This window comes from Myxocyprinus asiaticus, chromosome 5 (assembly GCF_019703515.2).
Source record: "Myxocyprinus asiaticus isolate MX2 ecotype Aquarium Trade chromosome 5, UBuf_Myxa_2, whole genome shotgun sequence".
NCBI lineage: Eukaryota > Metazoa > Chordata > Actinopteri > Cypriniformes > Catostomidae > Myxocyprinus > Myxocyprinus asiaticus.
Genome location: NC_059348.1, coordinates 38,776,079 through 38,797,173, shown reverse-complemented (window position 1 = coordinate 38,797,173; position 21,095 = coordinate 38,776,079). Strand labels below are relative to the sequence as shown.

The 21,095-nt window shown below is 39.5% G+C and overlaps 1 long non-coding RNA gene and 2 gene segments (V, D, J or C); 2 read left to right on the top strand and 1 right to left on the bottom strand.

The window, feature by feature from the left end:
* LOC127440707 (uncharacterized) overlaps nt 1–21,095 on the bottom strand; it is a 68,101-nt gene that overhangs the window by 37,604 nt on the left and 9,402 nt on the right. For both annotated transcript variants that reach the window (XR_007897177.1, XR_007897178.1), the window contains exons 2-3: nt 20,447–20,628; nt 19,575–19,744 (exon numbers count right to left, since the gene is read on the bottom strand). This is a non-coding gene — a long non-coding RNA (uncharacterized LOC127440707). The remainder of the gene's footprint in view (nt 1–19,574; nt 19,745–20,446; nt 20,629–21,095) is intronic.
* On the top strand, nt 1,916–6,076 carry LOC127440697 (T cell receptor alpha variable 30-like). The segment is given in 4 exon segments: nt 1,916–2,167; nt 5,290–5,617; nt 5,799–5,843; nt 5,955–6,076. Coding segments are annotated over 4 exon segments (426 nt in total).
* Nucleotides 6,700–7,632, top strand: LOC127440698 (T cell receptor alpha variable 18-like). The segment is given in 2 exon segments: nt 6,700–6,764; nt 6,854–7,632. Coding segments are annotated over 2 exon segments (549 nt in total).

Genomic DNA, 21,095 nt, shown 5'->3' with positions numbered 1-21,095 from the left:
AATATCCAGGATCTTGACCAGAGCTCATCATATTTGCCACTGAGCTCAGAGGCCGGTCAGAACCCACACTTCGGCTTTCAACTGGGGCTGATAAAGGAACCAAATGTGTGAATCTGAGCATCTTTTCTGCAGAAGTGGAAGATTCTGCTCTGTACTACTGTGCCTTGTTGCCCACACTGACAGGAAACACTTCTACACTTTTCAAAAACCTATCACCAACAGACACAGATCAGACATGAAATTTAAGCAAACATTCAGGGGTGAATTCTCAAATACCATGGACAGTGTTGTGGTGCAACTGTTTAAAGTGCAAACACACCTCCTCCAAACATGTAAATTAGGGTCATTGCAGATTACACTTCACTTTATTTGCCCAGTGCAATTAATGGCATGCTATTAAACAAAAAAGGGTCACTTGTAGGAAACGTTTTTAATGTATTTTTTATTTCAGTAGTATTATTTAGAAGATATCAACTAGTAGAGATAGTTGTTTAATCAGTGTTTTTGCTGTAGAATAAAACTAATATGTAATCCTAGAACATAGTCAGAAGGTGGAGCTCTAGGTCTTGTAAAGATCTACAAAGAGGCTTTCACTCAAGGAAGAGCACATTCCTTGCATCAACAGTAAGCATTCTGTCATAAAAACCATTATGTGGGTCTATACACTTCTGTTCTTTTCTGCACTTTCAGGTGAGAATGACTTGTAATTTGAATGCTTCACTGAACTGGATTTTTAAGTTCATTAACTTCTCTATATGTTCATATTTTCTGTTTGACAGTAAACTCTCTTGGAGATGTAATAACTTCCCATGGTTCTGAAAAACATGTTCAAGTGGGGAATAGTGTTACTCTCTCCTGCAACTACAGTGGTACTGTATACAACCTACTGTGGTATCGTCAGTATCAGAGATCCAAACCAGAACACCTTCTCTCCATCACTGAATCTGGAGATGCAGTTAAATCTGATCCATCAGCACAATGGTTATCTGCTAAATTTGATAAAGACAGAAAGCTCATGGATCTGGAGATCTCCCCTGCTAAACCGACAGACTCTGCTCAGTACTATTGTGCACTGCGGCCCACAGTGATAGGAAATGTCTTTCCTCTGTACAAAATCTTGCATTTTGCAAAATTGTGTGGTATGGTTCATTACACATATCACTGCAGTTCAGAGATGAAATGTCCACTGTATGGTGTGAAAAGAAAGTTAAATGTTCCCCAAACAGATGAGATTAAGGTTAATGCTGTAGAGTTTAATCAACAAAACCTAAAGAAACATTGTGATTAGTGACATATTCTTATATATATTTCCCTCTTGCCATAGTCTTTATTAATGTATTTTTATGTGTAAAATCCTTAAAGGGATAGTTCACTCAAAAATGAAAATTCTGTCATCATTTACTCACCCTCATTCCAATCCCATCTGACTTTTCTTCCATGGAGCACAAGAGAAGAAATTTTGAAGAAAATAGACAGTGCTCTTGTTTTCCATACATTCAAAGTGAATGTGTTCCATGGAGGAAAGTCATACAAGAAGTTAAGCAGAACCGACAGCCTCACTCACCATTCACTTCATTGTATGGAAAACAAGAACACTGTCTACATTCTTCAAAATTTCTCCTTGTGTTCCACGGAAGAAAGAAAGTTATATGGGTTTGACACGTCATTAAGGCGAGTAAATGATGACAGAATTAAATATCCCTTTAAATGATACTGTAATAATAAAATTATACTATATTAAAACATTATTTTTAGAGCTTAACATGGACCCTAGAGTCAGTTAAGTGAGTTAAGTGTGCCAGCAAAGGCACAAACCATCAGTGATATTAGTGCATATCCGACCACATGTCTTTTCGTGGCTGAATAATCATCCGCCACTTGACTTCTATTAAATAAAAGCAAACATGTTGTAACAACAGCATTTTATCAACACCTTTGACCAGGAATAATGTACAAGCTACTCTTTAACTACATTTGTAGGTTGTGATGAACAAGGAAGTTAAGTAGCATGTGTGGGAGGAGCTCAATGTTTTACATACTCTAGCAGAAAAAAATCAGAGACAACACTGACTTACCTTAATACAGAAACTGATAGTCTGAACTCCAAATAAAAACAAAAAAACAATGCTACTCATCTCCGCTGCTTTAATGTTTATCTTCAGCTACTGTAAGTACTATTCCTCATGCACATTATGCACCTTATTCCACACATTAACACTAAAAGTATATAAATAAAAAATATACAAATTTCAGTTTGCTTTGATCTTAATTTATGTGATTACATTGCTTGACTCTTCCATGTTTTTGCAGGTAAAGCCAATGAGAATCCAATCAGACCAGACGAAACATCTGTAGTTTTTACTGAAGGAAGCAACACCACACTGTCCTGTAGATTTGATGGATCACCTTATAGTCTCCACTGGTACCGGCAGATGCATGGATCAACACCAGAGTTTTTGGTGCTGATTGTTAGGTCTAGTAAAATTGCAATACAGGCTACTCCACCGCAACCACATATGTCCATCAGACTACATAATGATAATCATTTGGATCTGGAGATCTCCTCTGCTGCAGTAACAGACTCAGCTCTGTACTACTGTGCCCTGGAGCCCACGGTGACAGGAAACCCAAATATACTGTACAAAAACCATCTACACTTGTCTTTCATGTATTGTATATTACAAAAAGGGAGGAGCTTTCTATTTTGCTGTATATTTCATAAACTTTATTCTGCAAGCTCCTGCTATATGTTTGAGTACGTTCATCTTAGGAAGAAATGTGCAGCATTGAATCTCAGGGTATTTTCTGTCTCTCCACAGGCCAAATGTTGCCCCTGGTCTTTATAATAATGTTTCTGCTCAAAGGTCAGTTATTCATAAATGTTTGATATCCTGTGTTTATATTACAATTAGTGTTAACACATTTATCCTAAATTAAAATAAACACATAAGAATGCTTTTCCGTCTTTTTCACAGAGAATGCTGATGCAAACACAATAACACCGCTGTCCTCAGAGAAGCATATTATAGTAGGAGACAATGTTACGCTCTTCTGTGATTACACTGGTATTGTTAACACCTTGCAGTGGTATCGGCAATATCCAGGATCTTGACCAGAGCTCATCATATTTGCCACTGAGCTCAGAGGCCGGTCAGAACCCACACTTCGGCTTTCAACTGGGGCTGATAAAGGAACCAAATGTGTGAATCTGAGCATCTTTTCTGCAGAAGTGGAAGATTCTGCTCTGTACTACTGTGCCTTGTTGCCCACACTGACAGGAAACACTTCTACACTTTTCAAAAACCTATCACCAACAGACACAGATCAGACATGAAATTTAAGCAAACATTCAGGGGTGAATTCTCAAATACCATGGACAGTGTTGTGGTGCAACTGTTTAAAGTGCAAACACACCTCCTCCAAACATGTAAATTAGGGTCATTGCAGATTACACTTCACTTTATTTGCCCAGTGCAATTAATGGCATGCTATTAAACAAAAAAGGGTCACTTGTAGGAAACATTTTTAATGTATTTTTTATTTCAGTAGTATTATTTAGAAGATATCAACTAGTAGAGATAGTTGTTTAATCAGTGTTTTTGCTGTAGAATAAAACTTATATGTAATCCTAGAACATAGTCAGAAGGTGGAGCTCTAGGTCTTGTAAAGATCTACAAAGAGGCTTTCACTCAAGGAAGAGCACATTCCTTGCATCAACAGTAAGCATTCTGTCATAAAAACCATTATGTGGGTCTATACACTTCTGTTCTTTTCTGCACTTTCAGGTGAGAATGACTTGTAATTTGAATGCTTCACTGAACTGGATTTTTAAGTTCATTAACTTCTCTACATGTTCATATTTTCTGTTTGACAGTAAACTCTCTTGGAGATGTAATAACTTCCCATGGTTCTGAAAAACATGCTCAAGTGGGGAAGAGTGTTACTCTCTCCTGCAACTACAGTGGTACCGTATACAACCTACTGTGGTATCGTCAGTATCAGAGATCCAAACCAGAACACCTTCTCTCCATCGCTGAATCTGGAGATGCAGTTAAATCTGATCCATCAGCACAATGGTTATCTGCTAAAGTTGATAAAGACAGAAAGCTCATGGATCTGGAGATCTCCCCTGCTAAAGTGACAGACTCTGCTCAGTACTATTGTGCACTGCAGCCCACAGTGAAAGGAAACGTCTTTCCTCTGTACAAAATCTTGCATTTTGCAAAATTGTGTGGCATGGTTCATTACACATATCACTGCAGTTCAGAGATGAAATGTCCACTGTATGGTGTGAAAAGAAAGTTAAATGTTCCCCAAACAGATGAGATTAAGGTTAATGCTGTAGAGTTTAATCAGCAAAACCTAAAGAAACGTTGTGATTATCGACATATTCTTATATATATTTCCCTCTTGCCATAGTCTTTATTAATGTATTTTTATTTGTAAAATCCTTAAAGGGATAGTTCACTCAAAAATGAAAATTCTGTCATCATTTACTCACCCTCATTCCAACCCTATTTGACTTTTCTTCCATAGAGCACAAGAGGAGAAATTTTGAAGAAAGTAGACAGTGCTCTTGTTTTCCATACATTCAAAGTGAATGTCTTCCATGGAGGAAAGAAAGTTATATGGGTTTGACACGTCATTAAGGCGAGTAAATGATGACAGAATTAAATATCCCTTTAAATGATACTGTAATAGTAAAATTATACTATATTAAAACATTATTTTTAGAGCTTAACATGGACCCTAGAGTCAGTTAAGTGAGTTAAGTGTGCCAGCAAAGGCACAAACCATCAGTGATATTAGTGCATATCCGACCACATGTCTTTTCATGGCTGAATAATCATCCACCACTTGACTTCTATTAAATAAAAGTAAACATGTTGTAACAACAGCATTTTATCAACACCTTTGACCAGGAATAATGTACAAGCTACTCTTTAACTACATTTGTAGGTTATGATGAACAAGGAAAGGAAGTAGCATGTGTGGGAGGAGCTCAATGTTTTACATACTCTAGCAGAAAAAAATCAGAGACAACACTGACTTACCTTAATACAGAAACTGATAGTCTGAACTCCAAATAAAAACAAAAAAACAATGCTACTCATCTCCACTGCTTTAATGTTTATTTTCAGCTACTGTAAGTACTATTCCTCATGCACATTATGCACCTTATTCCACACATTAACACTAAAAGTATATAAATAAAAAATATACAGATTTCAGTTTGCTTTGATCTTAATTTATGTTATTACATTGCTTGAATCTTCCATGTTTTTGCAGGTAAAGCCAATGAGAATCCAATCAGACCAGACGAAACATCTGTAGTTTTTACTGAAGGAAGCAACACCACACTGTCCTGTAGATTTGATGGATCACCTTATAGTCTCCACTGGTACCGGCAGATGCATGGATCAACACCAGAGTTTTTGGTGCTGATTGTTAGGTCTAGTAAAATTGCAATACAGGCTACTCCACCGCAACCACATATGTCCATCAGACTACATAATGATAATCATTTGGATCTGGAGATCTCCTCTGCTGCAGTAACAGACTCAGCTCTGTACTACTGTGCCCTGGAGCCCACAGTGACAGGAAACCCAAATATACTGTACAAAAACCATTTACACTTGTCTTTCATGTATTGTATATTACAAAAAGGGAGGAGCTTTCTATTTTGCTGTATATTTCATAAACTTTATTCTGCAAGCTCCTGCTATATGTTTGAGTACGTTCATCTTAGGAAGAAATGTGCAGCATTGAATCTCAAGGTATTTTCTGTCTCTCCACAGGCCAAATGTTGCCCCTGGTCTTTATGATAATGTCTCTGCTCAAAGGTCAGTTATTCATAAATGTTTGATATCCTATGTTTATATTACAATTAGTGTTAACACATTTATCTTAAATTAAAATAAACACATAAGAATGCTTTTCCGTCTTTTTCACAGAGAATGCTGATGCAAACACAATAACACCGCTGTCCTCAGAGAAGCATATTATAGTAGGAGACAATGTTACGCTCTTCTGTGATTACACTGGTATTGTTAACACCTTGCAGTGGTATCGGCAATATCCAGGATCTTGACCAGAGCTCATCATATTTGCCACTGAGCTCAGAGGCCGGTCAGAACCCACACTTCGGCTTTCAACTGGGGCTGATAAAGGAACCAAATGTGTGAATCTGAGCATCTTTTCTGCAGAAGTGGAAGATTCTGCTCTGTACTACTGTGCCTTGTTGCCCACACTGACAGGAAACACTTCTACACTTTTCAAAAACCTATCACCAACAGACACAGATCAGACATGAAATTTAAGCAAACATTCAGGGGTGAATTCTCAAATACCATGGACAGTGTTGTGGTGCAACTGTTTAAAGTGCAAACACACCTCCTCCAAACATGTAAATTAGGGTCATTGCAGATTACACTTCACTTTATTTGCCCAGTGCAATTAATGGCATGCTATTAAACAAAAAAGGGTCACTTGTAGGAAACATTTTTAATGTATTTTTTATTTCAGTAGTATTATTTAGAAGATATCAACTAGTAGAGATAGTTGTTTAATCAGTGTTTTTGCTGTAGAATAAAACTTATATGTAATCCTAGAACATAGTCAGAAGGTGGAGCTCTAGGTCTTGTAAAGATCTACAAAGAGGCTTTCACTCAAGGAAGAGCACATTCCTTGCATCAACAGTAAGCATTCTGTCATAAAAACCATTATGTGGGTCTATACACTTCTGTTCTTTTCTGCACTTTCAGGTGAGAATGACTTGTAATTTTAATGCTTCACTGAACTGGATTTTTATGTTCATTAACTTATCTACATGTTCATATTTTCTGTTTGACAGTAAACTCTCTTGGAGATGTAATAACTTCCCATGGTTCTGAAAAACATGCTCAAGTGGGGAAGAGTGTTACTCTCTCCTGCAACTACAGTGGTACTGTATCCAACCTACTGTGGTATCGTCAGTATCAGAGATCCAAACCAGAACACCTTCTCTCCATCGCTGAATCTGGAGATGCAGTTAAATCTGATCCATCAGCACAATGGTTATCTGCTAAAGTTGATAAAGACAGAAAGCTCATGGATCTGGAGATCTCCCCTGCTAAACTGACAGACTCTGCTCAGTACTATTGTGCACTGCGGCCCACAGTGATAGGATATGTCTTTCCTCTGTACAAAATCTTGCATTTTGCAAAATTATGTGGCATGGTTCATTACACATATCACTGCAGTTCAGAGATGAAATGTCCACTGTATGGTGCGAAAAGAAAGTTAAATGTTCCCCAAACAGATGAGATTAATGTTAATGCTGTAGAGTTTAATCAACAAAACTTAAAGAAACGTTGTGATTAGCGACATATTCTTATATATATTTCCCTCTTGCCATAGTCTTTATTAATGTATTTTTATGTGTAAAATCCTTAAAGGGATAGTTCACTCAAAAATGAAAATTCTGTCATCATTTACTCACCCTCATTCCAATCCCATCTGACTTTTCTTCCATGGAGTACAAGAGAAGAAATTTTGAAGAAAGTAGACAGTGCTCTTGTTTTCCATACATTCAAAGTGAATGTGTTCCATGGAGGAAAGTCATACAAGAAGTTAGGCAGAACTGACAGCCTCACTCACCATTCACTTCATTGTATGGAAAACAAGAACACTGTCTACATTCTTCAAAATTTCTCCTTGTGTTCCACGGAAGAAAGTTATATGGGTTTGACACGTCATTAAGGCGAGTAAATGATGACAGAATTAAATATCCCTTTAAATGATACTGTAATAGTAAAATTATACTATATTAAAACATTATTTTTAGAGCTTAACATGGACCCTAGAGTCAGTTAAGTGAGTTAAGTGTGCCAGCAAAGGCACAAACCATCAGTGATATTAGTGCATATCCGACCACATGTCTTTTCATGGCTGAATAATCATCCACCACTTGACTTCTATTAAATAAAAGTAAACATGTTGTAACAACAGCATTTTATCAACACCTTTGACCAGGAATAATGTACAAGCTACTCTTTAACTACATTTGTAGGTTATGATGAACAAGGAAAGGAAGTAGCATGTGTGGGAGGAGCTCAATGTTTTACATACTCTTGCAGAAAAAAATCAGAGACAACACTGACTTACCTTAATACAGAAACTGATAGTCTGAACTTCAAATAAAAACAAAAAAACAATGCTTCTCATCTCCGCTGCTTTAATGTCTATCTTCAGCTACTGTAAGTACTATTCCTCATGCACATTATGCACCTTATTCCACACATTAACACTAAAAGTATATAAATAAAAAATATACAAATTTCAGTTTGCTTTGATCTTAATATATGTGATTACATTGCTTGAATCTTCCATGTTTTTGCAGGTAAAGCCAATGAGAATCCAATCAGACCAGACGAAACATCTGTAGTTTTTACTGAAGGAAGCAACACCACACTGTCCTGTAGATTTGATGGATCACCTTATAGTCTCCATTGGTACCGGCAGATGCATGGATCAACACCAGAGTTTTTGGTGCTGATTGTTAGGTCTACTAAAACTGCAATACAAGCCACTCCACCGCAACCACATATGTCCATCAGACTACATAATGATAATCATTTGGATCTGGAGATCTCCTCTGCTGCAGTAACAGACTCAGCTCTGTACTACTGTGCCCTGGAGCCCACAGTGACAGGAAACCCAAATATACTGTACAAAAACCATCTACACTTGTCTTTCATGTATTGTATATTACAAAAAGGGAGGAGCTTTCTATTTTGCTGTATATTTCATAAACTTTATTCAGCAAGAAGGTCCCACTGAGAGAAAAATGTCACTTTCAAAGAAGGTAGCCACACTCAATACAAAAATACACTATAACATAGGCTACAATTTACGAAGCAATACATTATAAAAATAAGCATACAATAAATAAATGTTATTTCCTTAAAATAAAGTTTGGAATCATTCCAGTGTTCCCAGACCTACAGTAATAATTTAAAAACATGATTTTTTTAGTATATTACAATATATAGCCATAGGGAGGTTAGTACATTATTGGGAGTAGCGGTGGATGACAAGCTTAGCTTCACTGCCAACATCTCATCAATTGCCCCGGTCTTGCAAGTTCACGCTTTGCAACATCAGGAAAATCAGACCTTTCCTCTCTGAATATACTACACAGCTCCAGATCCAAGCTCTGGTCATTTCATGACTGGACAACTGCAATGCCCAGTTGCCCGGCTTCCCAGATAACATGATTAATTACTGCAAATGGTCCAGAATGCTGCAGCACCCTCTTACTTCTGGTCTTAAATCAGCCAAAGTGGGCTCATATCACCCCACTCTTGATTTTATTGGCTATCAGTAGCTGCCCGCATCAAACAATACCCTCTTACTTCAATTCACTACTCCAGGTCGCTCTCAGCAGTCAATGAATGAGCGGTGCATGGTGGTCTCGTCACAACGAGGCACAGAGTCTATTTCACGATCTTTCACTTTCTCTGTTCCTCTGTGGTGGAATGAACTTCCAACCTCCACACAATCTGCTCACATTTTTTTCCACAAGCACTTAACCAATACACACTTAAGTTCACTTCATATTTAACAATTTGTCTTACTTCTATGCTAGCATCTATGCTAAATGACAATGATCATGCACTACATGGACGGGTTTAGCTGTTGCGCACCCTCTCTGTGTTTACATCAGCGTCTTTACTGAGAACGTCGACGGGAAAATACCGTGACTGCGCTTTCACAAATCTTACTCTGTGCATGCACACTTTTCTATCACACTTGTAACTTCATTTACGCTTTTAGAAATCTTACACTGCGCTTGCAAATCATTTAGGCACTATTTTACATTACACTATTTATATTTGTATTTTAATCAAGTTCCTCGCACCTGCAGGCCAAAACTTTCTCTTTCTTTTTAATCCTTGCTCATATTCGTGCATCCTGTTGTATTTAGTTATGAACTGATTGGAACGCTAAACAATATTAAAGTGTGACGAAACTAAGCTAGCCAGCAGAAGCACGCAGTGCAGACAAACCATTCACACGGGCATGCTCATTACGAGCTGCTCAAAGAGCGACACACATCAGGTTCCCTATCTGTCACTCACTCGACGTTGTGTCGATGTAGTGACACTAGGGGTCACTCTTGGGAGCCCGAGACACCTCTGGCCTTTGATAAAAGGCCAATGAAATTGGTGAGTGGTATTTGCATGTCACTCCCCCGGACATACGGGTATAAAAGGAGCTGGTATGCAACCACTCGTTCAGATTTTCTCTTCGGAGCCAAACGGTCATGCTCACTGAGCTGAATTCCCACGACTGTTCATTCACCTCTGCTGGATCTGACGGCACATTTCAGCGGCTTCTCCCTCCTCTGCACTGGTGCACTGCAGAGAACGCACCTGGGAGCTTCTGCAGAAATATGAGTATGTTTGTCTAAAAGAGTATATTTCTCTAAAAGTGTGGAACACACGGAATGTCTTTTTAAAGATGCATCTTTTTAAAAATGCCTTTCCTTGCCTTTCATGTGATGTATTCTTCCACTTAAATACCCCCCCCCTCTTGGGGCGATGTGTGGTCTCCGCGGTGTCCTCCCCTTGGGAGGGACACCCCCCGACTAGACCTGGCGGCCCAGTCAGATAATCCCCCTTCTTTTTTAGGGAGTGGAAAAAGAGAAGGGGAAAGAGGCCACGACTGCGTTAAGCCTGTCTCTATCTCTGGGTAGTCGACTTGTCCCCAAAAAGGGCCGTTCGACACTCATAACTGTGTTGGGGGATGTTACGTGTCGACCTGGTGCGCTGGCTATGAGGCACACAGCAAGTCTGCCCACCACACACCGCCAGTTCACGTAACACAGTTCAGCCTTGTGGCGTTTTGTATAGGGACCCCTAGTGTCACTACATCGACACCAACGTCGAGTGAGTGACAGATAGGGAACGTCATGGTTACTGGTGTAACCTTCCCTGATGGAGGGAACGAGACGTTGGTCCCTCCTGCCACAACGCTGAACTACCCGCTGAAATGGCCGGACCTTATATCGGCTCCTCAGCGTAAAACCTGAATGAGTGGTTGCATACCAGCTCCTTTTATACCCGTATGTTCGGTGGAGTGGCATGCAAATACCACTCGCCAATTTTCATTGGCCTTTTATCAAAGACCAGAGGTGTCTTGGGCTCCCAAGAGTGACCCCTAGTGTCACTACATCGACACCAACGTCTCGTTCCCTCCATCAGGGAACGGAGGTTACACCAGTAACCATGACGTTGTCTAGGCATGGCAAGATCATGTCTCAAATGAAAAAAATACCACTCAGTTGTAAGTCTCCATTGCTCAAGCATGTTGTTTGTTTTAGACGGCAAGTGTATATGATTTTAAACAATGGTGAAGATGAAATGAATGTGGCGTTTAAATTTCGAATTGACGGATATGATTATGTCATGTTTGCATCTTCCAATACAATTAAGTGTTTTGAGTGTGGCAAAGAAGTTCACACCAAACGAGTGTGCCCGGGGAGGGTTGAGAGTACAGATGCTGGTGTGTTGACAAATGAAAATGCCGGTAGCAGTAATGTGGAGCAGGCTAGCATTGTTAATGTAACGATGAATGTGTGAAAAGAGGGTGGAGATGGTGAAAACAGTAAGAGTGTTGATGTTAGAGGGGTTGAGGGTGAGGAAAGTATGGATGGTGTCTCGGGAGGTACAGAAAATGAGACTGAAAGTGAAACTAATGTGATAACTGATGTTATAGCTGCAGCTGAATGTATTTTAGCTGAGGAGAATAAGAATACTGATTTTGAAAAGGATTAGGCTTTGTTTAAAGCTCCTTCTAGTAAGAGGAAACGCATTAGGAAATCCCCAAGAAGAACAAGTGATGAAATGGTGATGGATCAACAAGCTGGCAAGAGTGGTGAGACTGAATATAGTGCAGTGGATGATTCTGATAGTGAAGCTGTAGATGGTAGCAATGAGAAGGGTCAACAAAGTTATACTTTTACTAAAGTGAGAAGTTTCCTGCAAAAGACAAAGAATATGAAGAATTTCCATGTTGTAGATTACTTTTATGACCGAAAAGCATTCATTGAATCAGTCGTGATGTTCAGTTCACAGTACAGGAGATATATAGATTGAAGAAATTTGTTTCTAAAGTGAAACTGGAATTAAAAAATGAAGATGGTTTTGAAACTACATAGGTTTCTTTTTCTTAAGTTACTGTGTGTTTTTATATGTCAATCAAATGAGTGCAATAAAAGTGGGCACTCTTAACTTGAATGGTGCTAGAGATATGCAAAAAAGAGCACTACTATTTGAGTTAATCTCTCAGAAAAGTATTGATGTAATGTTTATACAGGAAACACACAGTGATTGCTTGAATGAAATTGACTGGAGATAAAAATGGCAAGGGGAATTGTACCTCACACATCTGAATTCCGTTAAAGGTGGAGTGGCCATTCTCTTTGCAAAAAGTTTTCTACCAGTTTCATGTGAAATAAAGCAAATGATACCTGGTAGGCTATTAGTCGTACAAGCAAAATTTGAAAAGTTTAATTTTGTTTTTCTTAATCTATATGCTCCTACAAACGGTACTGAAAGAATTGTCTTCTTGAATAATGTCAGTGTTTTTTTGCAAAATTGTAACTCAGATGATTATCTCTTTGCGGGGGGGGATTTTAACTGTACGGAAAATGATGTTCTTGATAGGAATCATTTGGAACCTCACACTGCTTCAAGTCGTGTTATACGTGAATTGATCGAAACTAACTGTTTATGTGATGTGTGGAGAGAATTGAACAATAACAATAGGCAGTATACATGGACATACTCCAGAGATAATGTTATTTCTATGGCCAGGCTTGATAGGTTTTATTGTTTTAAATATCATTTTAATATTGTTAAAAAGTGTTTGATTACACCAGTTATTTTTTCGGATCACTGTTTGGTTTTATGTTAAATTTTTATAGCAAATGTTAAAATAAAGAGTGCTTATTGGCATTATAATGCATCTTTGTTGGGTGATATGAATTTTAGAGATGTATTTTGTAATTTTTGAGAAATTTTCAAAAGTAGGAAAAATTGTTTTAAAGATTTAAGACAGTGGTGGGATTGTGGGAACGTGGAAATAAAAGTATTATGTCAACAGTACGCTTTCAATGTCTCTCGGGATATTATCCACTCAATGAGAAAACTTGAATCTGAGATTATTGACTTGCAAAAGTTGGTTGAAGTTATCGGGGAACAACAATGTCTTGATGCTCTTAAGTGTAAAAAGTTGTTTCTTACAGACCTGTTGGGTATAAAGACACAAGGGGCTCTGGTTAGATCATGCTACCAGATGCTCACACAAATAGATGCCCCATCAAGGTTTTGTTTTGGCCTAGAACGGAAAAATGGGCAGAGTCGATTTATTCACTCTATCCGAACAGAAAATGGGCAGGAATTGAAAGACCCCGCAAGTATCAGGAAAAGGGCTGTACAATTCTATGCTGAGTTATTTAGTAGTGAATATAAAGAAATTGAGGAGCTGTCTGCCAAGTTTTATGATAGCTTGCCAAATATTACGCAGGGCTCTGTAATAAAACTTGATATGCCTCTAACGGAGCAGAAGCTTTTAAATGTTTTAAAAGATATGAAGACTGGTAAAGCACCAGGTACTGATGGCCAATCCATGGAGTTTTATAAGGCCTTTTGGGGAGTGATGGGCAAGGACCTTTTGGATGTTTTAAATGAAAGTTTGGCTGTGGGCTCCCTCCCTCTAAGTTGTAGGAGGGCGGTGGTCACCTTGCTGCCTAAGAAAGGTGACTTGCAGGAAATAAAGAATTCACATCAACAGGTTAAACATGAATGGACTTCAGGACTTCTTATTAGATGAATTAAGTGGAAAAGTGATTTACAAATGTTTTGTTAAAATATTGTACAAGTCAACACTGTGTGAGAAAATAGATAATGTTTGGAGAGAGAAATTTGATACTGGAAATGAAGTTAAACCATTTTGGAGGGTCTTATACAAACCACCATTGATGAAAAAATCAGGAGATCTACAATGGTGAATCCTGAAAGGGGCTGTTGCTGTTAATGCCTTTGTTGCGATCATTAATCCCAATGTCGATGAAGGTTGTGTTTTTTGTGGGTTAAGAGAAACAATTTTTCATTGTTTTCTGGAATGTATCAGAAAAAATTGTTTGTAGGTTTTAAGGAAAGTTTTACACCTAAGGCTTTCATCTATGGGACAGGATACAACCGCAACCAAAGATTTAAATAGCAGCTGATTAATTTTATGGTTGGCCAAGCAAAAATGGCAATATATATTTCAAGAAAAAACAGGATTAGGAATATACATGGCCAAGATAGTGTACTGTTGTTTAAGGCATTTATTAGGTCTAGGATCTCAATTAAGTTTAAGTACTATAAAGAGATGCAGGATTTGGAAACTTTTGTATTACAGTGGTGTTTTAATGAGGTTTTTTGTACTGTGTTTGAGGGGGATTTAATTTTTAGTCTTTTGTTGTGTTGATTGTTTTTGTGATGATGATTTGATGTTTTTTTTTTTTTTTTTTTTTTTTACTGATTTAATAAAAGTATGAGTTAAAAATAAAAAAATCTCTCTCTGTCTGTCTGCCTACCTTCCTACCCATCTATCTATCTATCTATCTATCTATCTATCTATCTATCTATATGTCTTTGTCTGTCTTTTTCTTTTTATTACAGTGATTAACAAGGAAAATGGAAAATGTCACTTTGCAATATAAATATCATAAAGTATGTACATACAATAATATAGTAGCCTACCATACATGTTTTTATAGGCATTAAACGCAACACACAATTTTATACAATATGTAATTTTGTAAAAAAATAAATAAAAAAGTTTACCCAAATACCAGGTATAAAACTACATTCTGAAAGGTGACACAAAAAATCTGGAACTGTTTGAAAAGTCAATCATAAACTGGTTTGATATCTCCATCTCTCTACCCAACAAGGGGTCTATGATCCAAAAATTGTTGAAGACCCCTGCACTATATTATACACACAAGAGCACTATTGTAACATGCATTCTGCCAGAAGGTGGAGCTCTCAGCTGAATAGTTTCAAAATGAGAGCACAGCCTAACAAACTGAGTCAGTTATACTCTGCTGTAAGTCTTGACTAAAAGGCATTTTTGTCTCTTGTTGGTGGTGTAGATGTTGCTCCTGGTCCTAATGGTATTTTCTCTTATTAAAGGTGTGTGATTTATAGGAATTATTTACAAATCGGAAAATACTGATTTTTGACTGTTTATGTGTCAGTAAGCCACCTGCTTATAAACTCTAAATTAGCCCATTAATGATTTTATGTTTTTTGGCAGAGAATGCTGATGCAGATGTGTTAACACCGTTCTTCACAGAGCAGCATTTTTTGGCTAGAGAAGATGTTACACTTTCCTGCAATTACAGTGGCTATGTTCAAAGTTTGCAGTGGTACCGTCAATATCCCAGATCCAAACCTGAATTCCTCATTTTACACACTGAGGGCAGCAGTCACTCAGAGCCCAAACTTCATCTGTCCGCTGTGGCAGATAAAGGAATCAAACGAATGGATCTGAGAATCTTTTCAACACAAGTGGAAGACTCTGCTCTGTACTACTGTGCCTTGGTGCCCACAGTGACAGGAAACACCATGGCACTGCACAAAAACTTAATAGGCCTATACGCAAGCAGCAGACACAGATAAACAAAATCACAAATAAAAAATGAAATATAAAAGCATTATATTTCAGATAATAAGGGCCCAATAAAATTTCCACCTTTACACACTTTAACCTATTCCGGTGTGTTGCACCTGACAGTCCATAAGTAGCCTAAACTCACATGTAAAACTTTATTTTTGTGTGAAATCATATGATTTTGTACAACTGTACTGTATTGAAATATTCTTGCTTACATTTTACAGCTGATAAACACATTCAGCTTTTAATATACAGTCAGTGCATTTTAAATGACAAAAACAATTAAATTAAATAAAAACGCATACACATTCAAACTGGGAGAAGCGAGGATCATTATTATTCCTCCTTTTGAGTGGCAACACAGGATGAAATTTAAGAAGTGACTCGTCGTTTTATACAGCGTAATTTCAGAGCAATTTTAATGTGCTTTTTTTCAAATATTACAAGGGTCCGATGGGGACAGCGGCGCTGTTCAGGCTCGTAATTTCTCACCACGAGGCATTATCCCCACTTGTTCCAGTTCCACAGCCTCCAGATTGGAGCTCCATGTGTGGGGGCAGTTTGGGTTTTTCGGCTTTGTGCCTGAGAAGATTGGAGTGTGAACGGACATCGGATTCTTCCTCGTGTTTGTCGCCTTCCCCTTTTAGTGAAAGCGCAAGTCTCATCGGACATGCTCTGAGGCCTAGCTCGGCGGCCAATTTCTGATGAACAAGCGTGCGAAAGAGTTACCATGCACGTCTTGAGCCGTTGCTATTAAAAATGAAGTTATGGCGAACCAACGCGCGAGCACTTCGCGAGCAAGAATAATGGCACCGATGAAGTACTCATGCATTGGTTCGCTATCACTCCTTTGGGGAATATTCTCTTATTCCAGCCCCCTCGTTCTGCGGCTGGGCTCATGCATGATCCCCTCCGCTGCAAGCAGCTTGCTGGGGAGCGAACATTAAAAAAACGATTCCTGAATTCATCCTCCGTCTCCATCACCAAGGGTCTCGAGACATGCATAATAGAATTCGATGTTCATCAAGTACAAGTGTACACAAAACATACAGTGAACATAAGCGCCACACGTTGTCCCCCCCATAAGAATGATGGGACCGTTGTGGCGAGCCTGCTTGCTTTCAAATCCCCTCCATGTTTGCACATTCTTCCCCATTCTATGCTAGGGAGGATGGTTAATCTGGAGTCATCTGCTGTAAATACATTTAGAGTGACTGCTTTTTATAACTTCCTGATTGAATTCAGCCTCTGTTTTCATGACCAAGGGTTTTGAGACATGCATAACAGAATTTGATGTTCATTGAGCACAAGTGTACACAAAACATACAGTGAACATAATTACCACACGTTGTCCCCCCATAAAGAATGTCGGGCAGTTGTGGTGAACCAGTTTTCTGAAATAAACATTCCCCCAATGTTCATACACTTTTCTCCATTCAAATACCAGGGAAAAGGTTTAATTTGTCAGCGTCCCTGCTGTAGATACATTCAGGGCACTCATCATTTATGCCTAAATACAACAAAGGCAAAAACATTATCAAATTCCCTTAAACCAGCCACAGTATTGGAGGAGCGAAGGCTACCCTCCGCTGTGACGCTGTTTCTGGGGCAGTTGCCAAAAGTAAGCCAAGTGTGCCATCTATTGGTTACATGTCACGCTGCAGGCAAGAGCCATGCATTAATCCCTCTGTCTGCCCGTTATTTGACTTGGCAGCAGCTGTAGGGCATATCGAACTGGGTACTTCGAACGATAAAGCATGGTTATGTAATTTAATTCAGGTTGGCTCTGCCGGTGTTCAATGAGGTTGTCCGACAGAACGGGAAGCCCCATTTTTTTATTCGGGAAATTCATTCTATCTTAGAAAAAGGGGCAATAAAGGAGATTCGCCCTTCTCAGAGAGAATGCAGCTTTTACAGCTGTTATTTACTTGTCCCCAAAAAAAAAAAGGGCGGCTTGTGTCCCATTCCGGATTTTGAGACGTTCTGGATTTCACTCTAATGAAATGTCAATTCAGAATGCTGACACAGAAACAAAAAATGTCACAAGTGCAGCCGGGGGACTGGTTTGTAATAATAGATTTGAAGGACGTTTATTTCCATATTCAGATTGCGCCGAAGCACAGGCGCTTCCTTAGATTCGCATTCGGGGGCATGCATATACATTTTGCATCCTTCCATTTGGAATTGCATTGGCAGCACACACTTCACAAAATGCATGGATGCAGCTTTGACGCCCTTGAGACTGCAAGACATTCACATTTTGAATTATCTCAACAAATTGTTGGTGTTTGCCCACACAGAGACTTTGGCTGCCCAACATCAAGATGTCATTCCCAGCCATTTGATCTAGGGCTGTGTGTAACCTAGACAAGAGTGTCCTGTTGCCAGGGCAACAGACTCTGTTTCTAGGGGTGGAGCTAGATTCACGAGCGATGCAGGCACATCTGTCTCAAGTTCGCCTTCTGTCATTTCGCCAGTGTCTAGCGATGTTCAGAGTAGGACCAGTTCTCCCTGTGAGAACATTTCACAGGCTTTTGGGGTTTATGATTGCGGTTTCTGCTGTTTTTCCCCAGGCATGTTGCATGTGAGACCTTTTCTGTGCTGAATGAAATCCACAAAGGAACTTCAACCACTGACACATGCATTCCGTCTCTTCAAAGTGACACGTGGGTGCTACAGAACTCTGTTACCTTGGAAACGGACCTGCCTCTTGATGTTGGGCATTCCGTTGGGACAGGTGTGTCACTACAAAGTTATAATGACAGACACCACCTCCACGTGTTGGGGTGCTGTATACAAGGGTCGTTCAACCTATGGGGTTTGGATGGGCCAGCGGCAATATTGGCACACAATCTGTCCAGATTTTCCTCCTGGAGATTCAGGGCAGCCATGTCCTCATCCAGTCGGACAACAGGACGGTGGTGTCCTTCATCAATCGCCAGGGAGGAGTGCATTCTCATGCCATGCTGAGACTGGCACATCGCATTCTTCTGTGGGCATGGGACAATATGCTGTTTCTACAAGCCGTGAATAATGGATTATCCCCAGCTGTGGTTGATACCATTCTGAATCCTAGAGCTCCATCAACTAAGAAGCTTTATATGTTCAAGTGGTGTATTTTTGCTTCTTTGTGTACAGCGTGATGTGAAAATCCAGTTCACTGCCCTGTCGGTACAGTGCTGGATTTTTTTGAAAGAGCATTTGGGGCTGGGGTTGCCCCGGCAACACTTAAAGTCTATGTTGCCGCCGTAGCGGCTGAGTATGCGCTTATCAATGGAGACTCTGTCGGTAGACATTCTCTTGTCTCTTTTTATGCGCAGGGTACGCAGGCTTAAACCTTTTTGTCCCATCTGTGTTCCCTTATGGGATTTATCTGTTGTTTTAGAGGCACTCTTGGGTGCTCCATTTGAGCCCTTGGCAACAGTCGCTATAGGTTTCTGACTTTTAAAAAGGCCCTGCTAGTAGCATTGGCATCATTTAAAAGGGTTGGTGATTTGCATGCCCTGTTGATTAATCCCTTATGTATGGATTTTGCACCAGGGTGTTTAAGACTGGTGCTAAGACCTCGTTTGGGCTATTTGCCCAAGGTAATTTCTACATTATTTCGCTCGCAGACTATTAAATTTCAGGCTTTCTATCCTCCCTCATTTGAGTCAGAAAATATATGCATAAAAGATTGCATATGCTTTGCCCAATTCAGGTGCTGCAAGTTTATGTTGACCGTACTAGCCAGTGGCGTAAGTCAGAACAGTTGTTTGTGTGCTTTGGTGGCCACAACAGGGGTGTTTCAATGTCCAAACAAAGGCTGTTTTATTGGTTTACTGATGCAATTTCAAGTGCTTATGAAGCGTGCGGTTTACCTTCGCCTTTGGGTATTCAAGCCCATTCTAGGATCATGACATCCTCATGGGATTTGGCTAGAGGTGCGTCCTTGGAGGACATCTGTAAGGCGACAGGGTGGTCCTCTCTGCATACATATTTAGATTTTATAATCTGGATGAGGGTGTGACTCCTGCTTCCCAGGTTCTCTCTGTTGGAACAGGAGTAAACTCATAATTTTCTCTGTTTTATTCAGATGCTTTAGCTCGCTTGTGCACCACTATATGCTTGCCACATGGGTGTAGACAGTTGCAGATACTGTTCGCATGGCGTGAATGTACAGTATATTGTTCCCAATGCGATTATGCAGCTCGAGTATTACGTGATATGTAACCCTGGTTCCCTGAGTGGGAACGAGATGCTGCGTAAGCTGGCCATACTCCCTAGCAGCTGCATAGGCTCGTGCATTCATGCAGAAAATCTGACTCAATGGCACCAAAGCGAGCGCTTTTATGGAGCCTGTGACGTAGCTCCCTAGGGGCGTCACTTAAGTGCCACCAACCAATAAATTGGCGTGATTTTACTATGGCTTCAAACTACGTGACACTCAGGGCATGTCCCAATGCAATTACGCACCCATCTCGTTCCCACTCGGAATCAGGGTTACGTTTCACGTAACCGAGACGTTTTTTTAAACAGTTATAAATTGAGTTAGTATGACTCTAGGAGGGAACTCAAAGTCTTGATTTTTAAGTCACTGTCTTTATTGTAGATGTTGCTCCTGGTATTGATTATATTTTTTCTTCTTAAAGGTGAGTGATTCATGAAAAAGATTGTTCTTTATATCCTGTTGACATCATCTTAATTAGTCCAACACAAATTATTTTATTTTACAGAGAATGCAAACACAGACCTGATAAAACCATTTTTCTCAGCGAAGCATGTGGTGGCAGGAAAATATGTTATCCTTTCCTGCAACTACAGTATCAGTGTTCAAAATTTGCAGTGGTACGTCAATATCCCAGATCGAAACCAGAGTTCCTCAGTCCTCAGTCAACCCTCAGTCAGAGCCCACTCCTTGCCTGTCTGCTGTTTCTGATAGAGGAATCAAACACATAGATCTTAGTATCTCTTCAACACAAATGGAAGATTCCTCTCTGTACTACTGTGCCCTGGTGCCCACAGTGACAGGAAATACAACTGCACTGTACAAATACTGAACATAAAATAAGACGCAAGTAACTTATGTAACATTTGAAAACTTTGCATACATCCACTGGAAAGTTCTGTACCCTGTAAGTAATGCAACTTACTGTGCAGAAAAATGAACTGGACTTTTGACAAAAAAATGAACTGGGCTTTTCTTCTTGATAATAAAGCAAGTTAAATGCTGATGATATTACAGTGAGCATTAGGGATGGGAATCATAAGGATTTTAACAATTCTGGCTCTCCAGAAACTCCACCGACTGCCCTAACTTGCACGTTATTGAAGTACCCAGTAGCAGCCGCGGAACGCAGATGATCGCCTCGTGCTCGCAATTTCGCACCACACCCCCCACA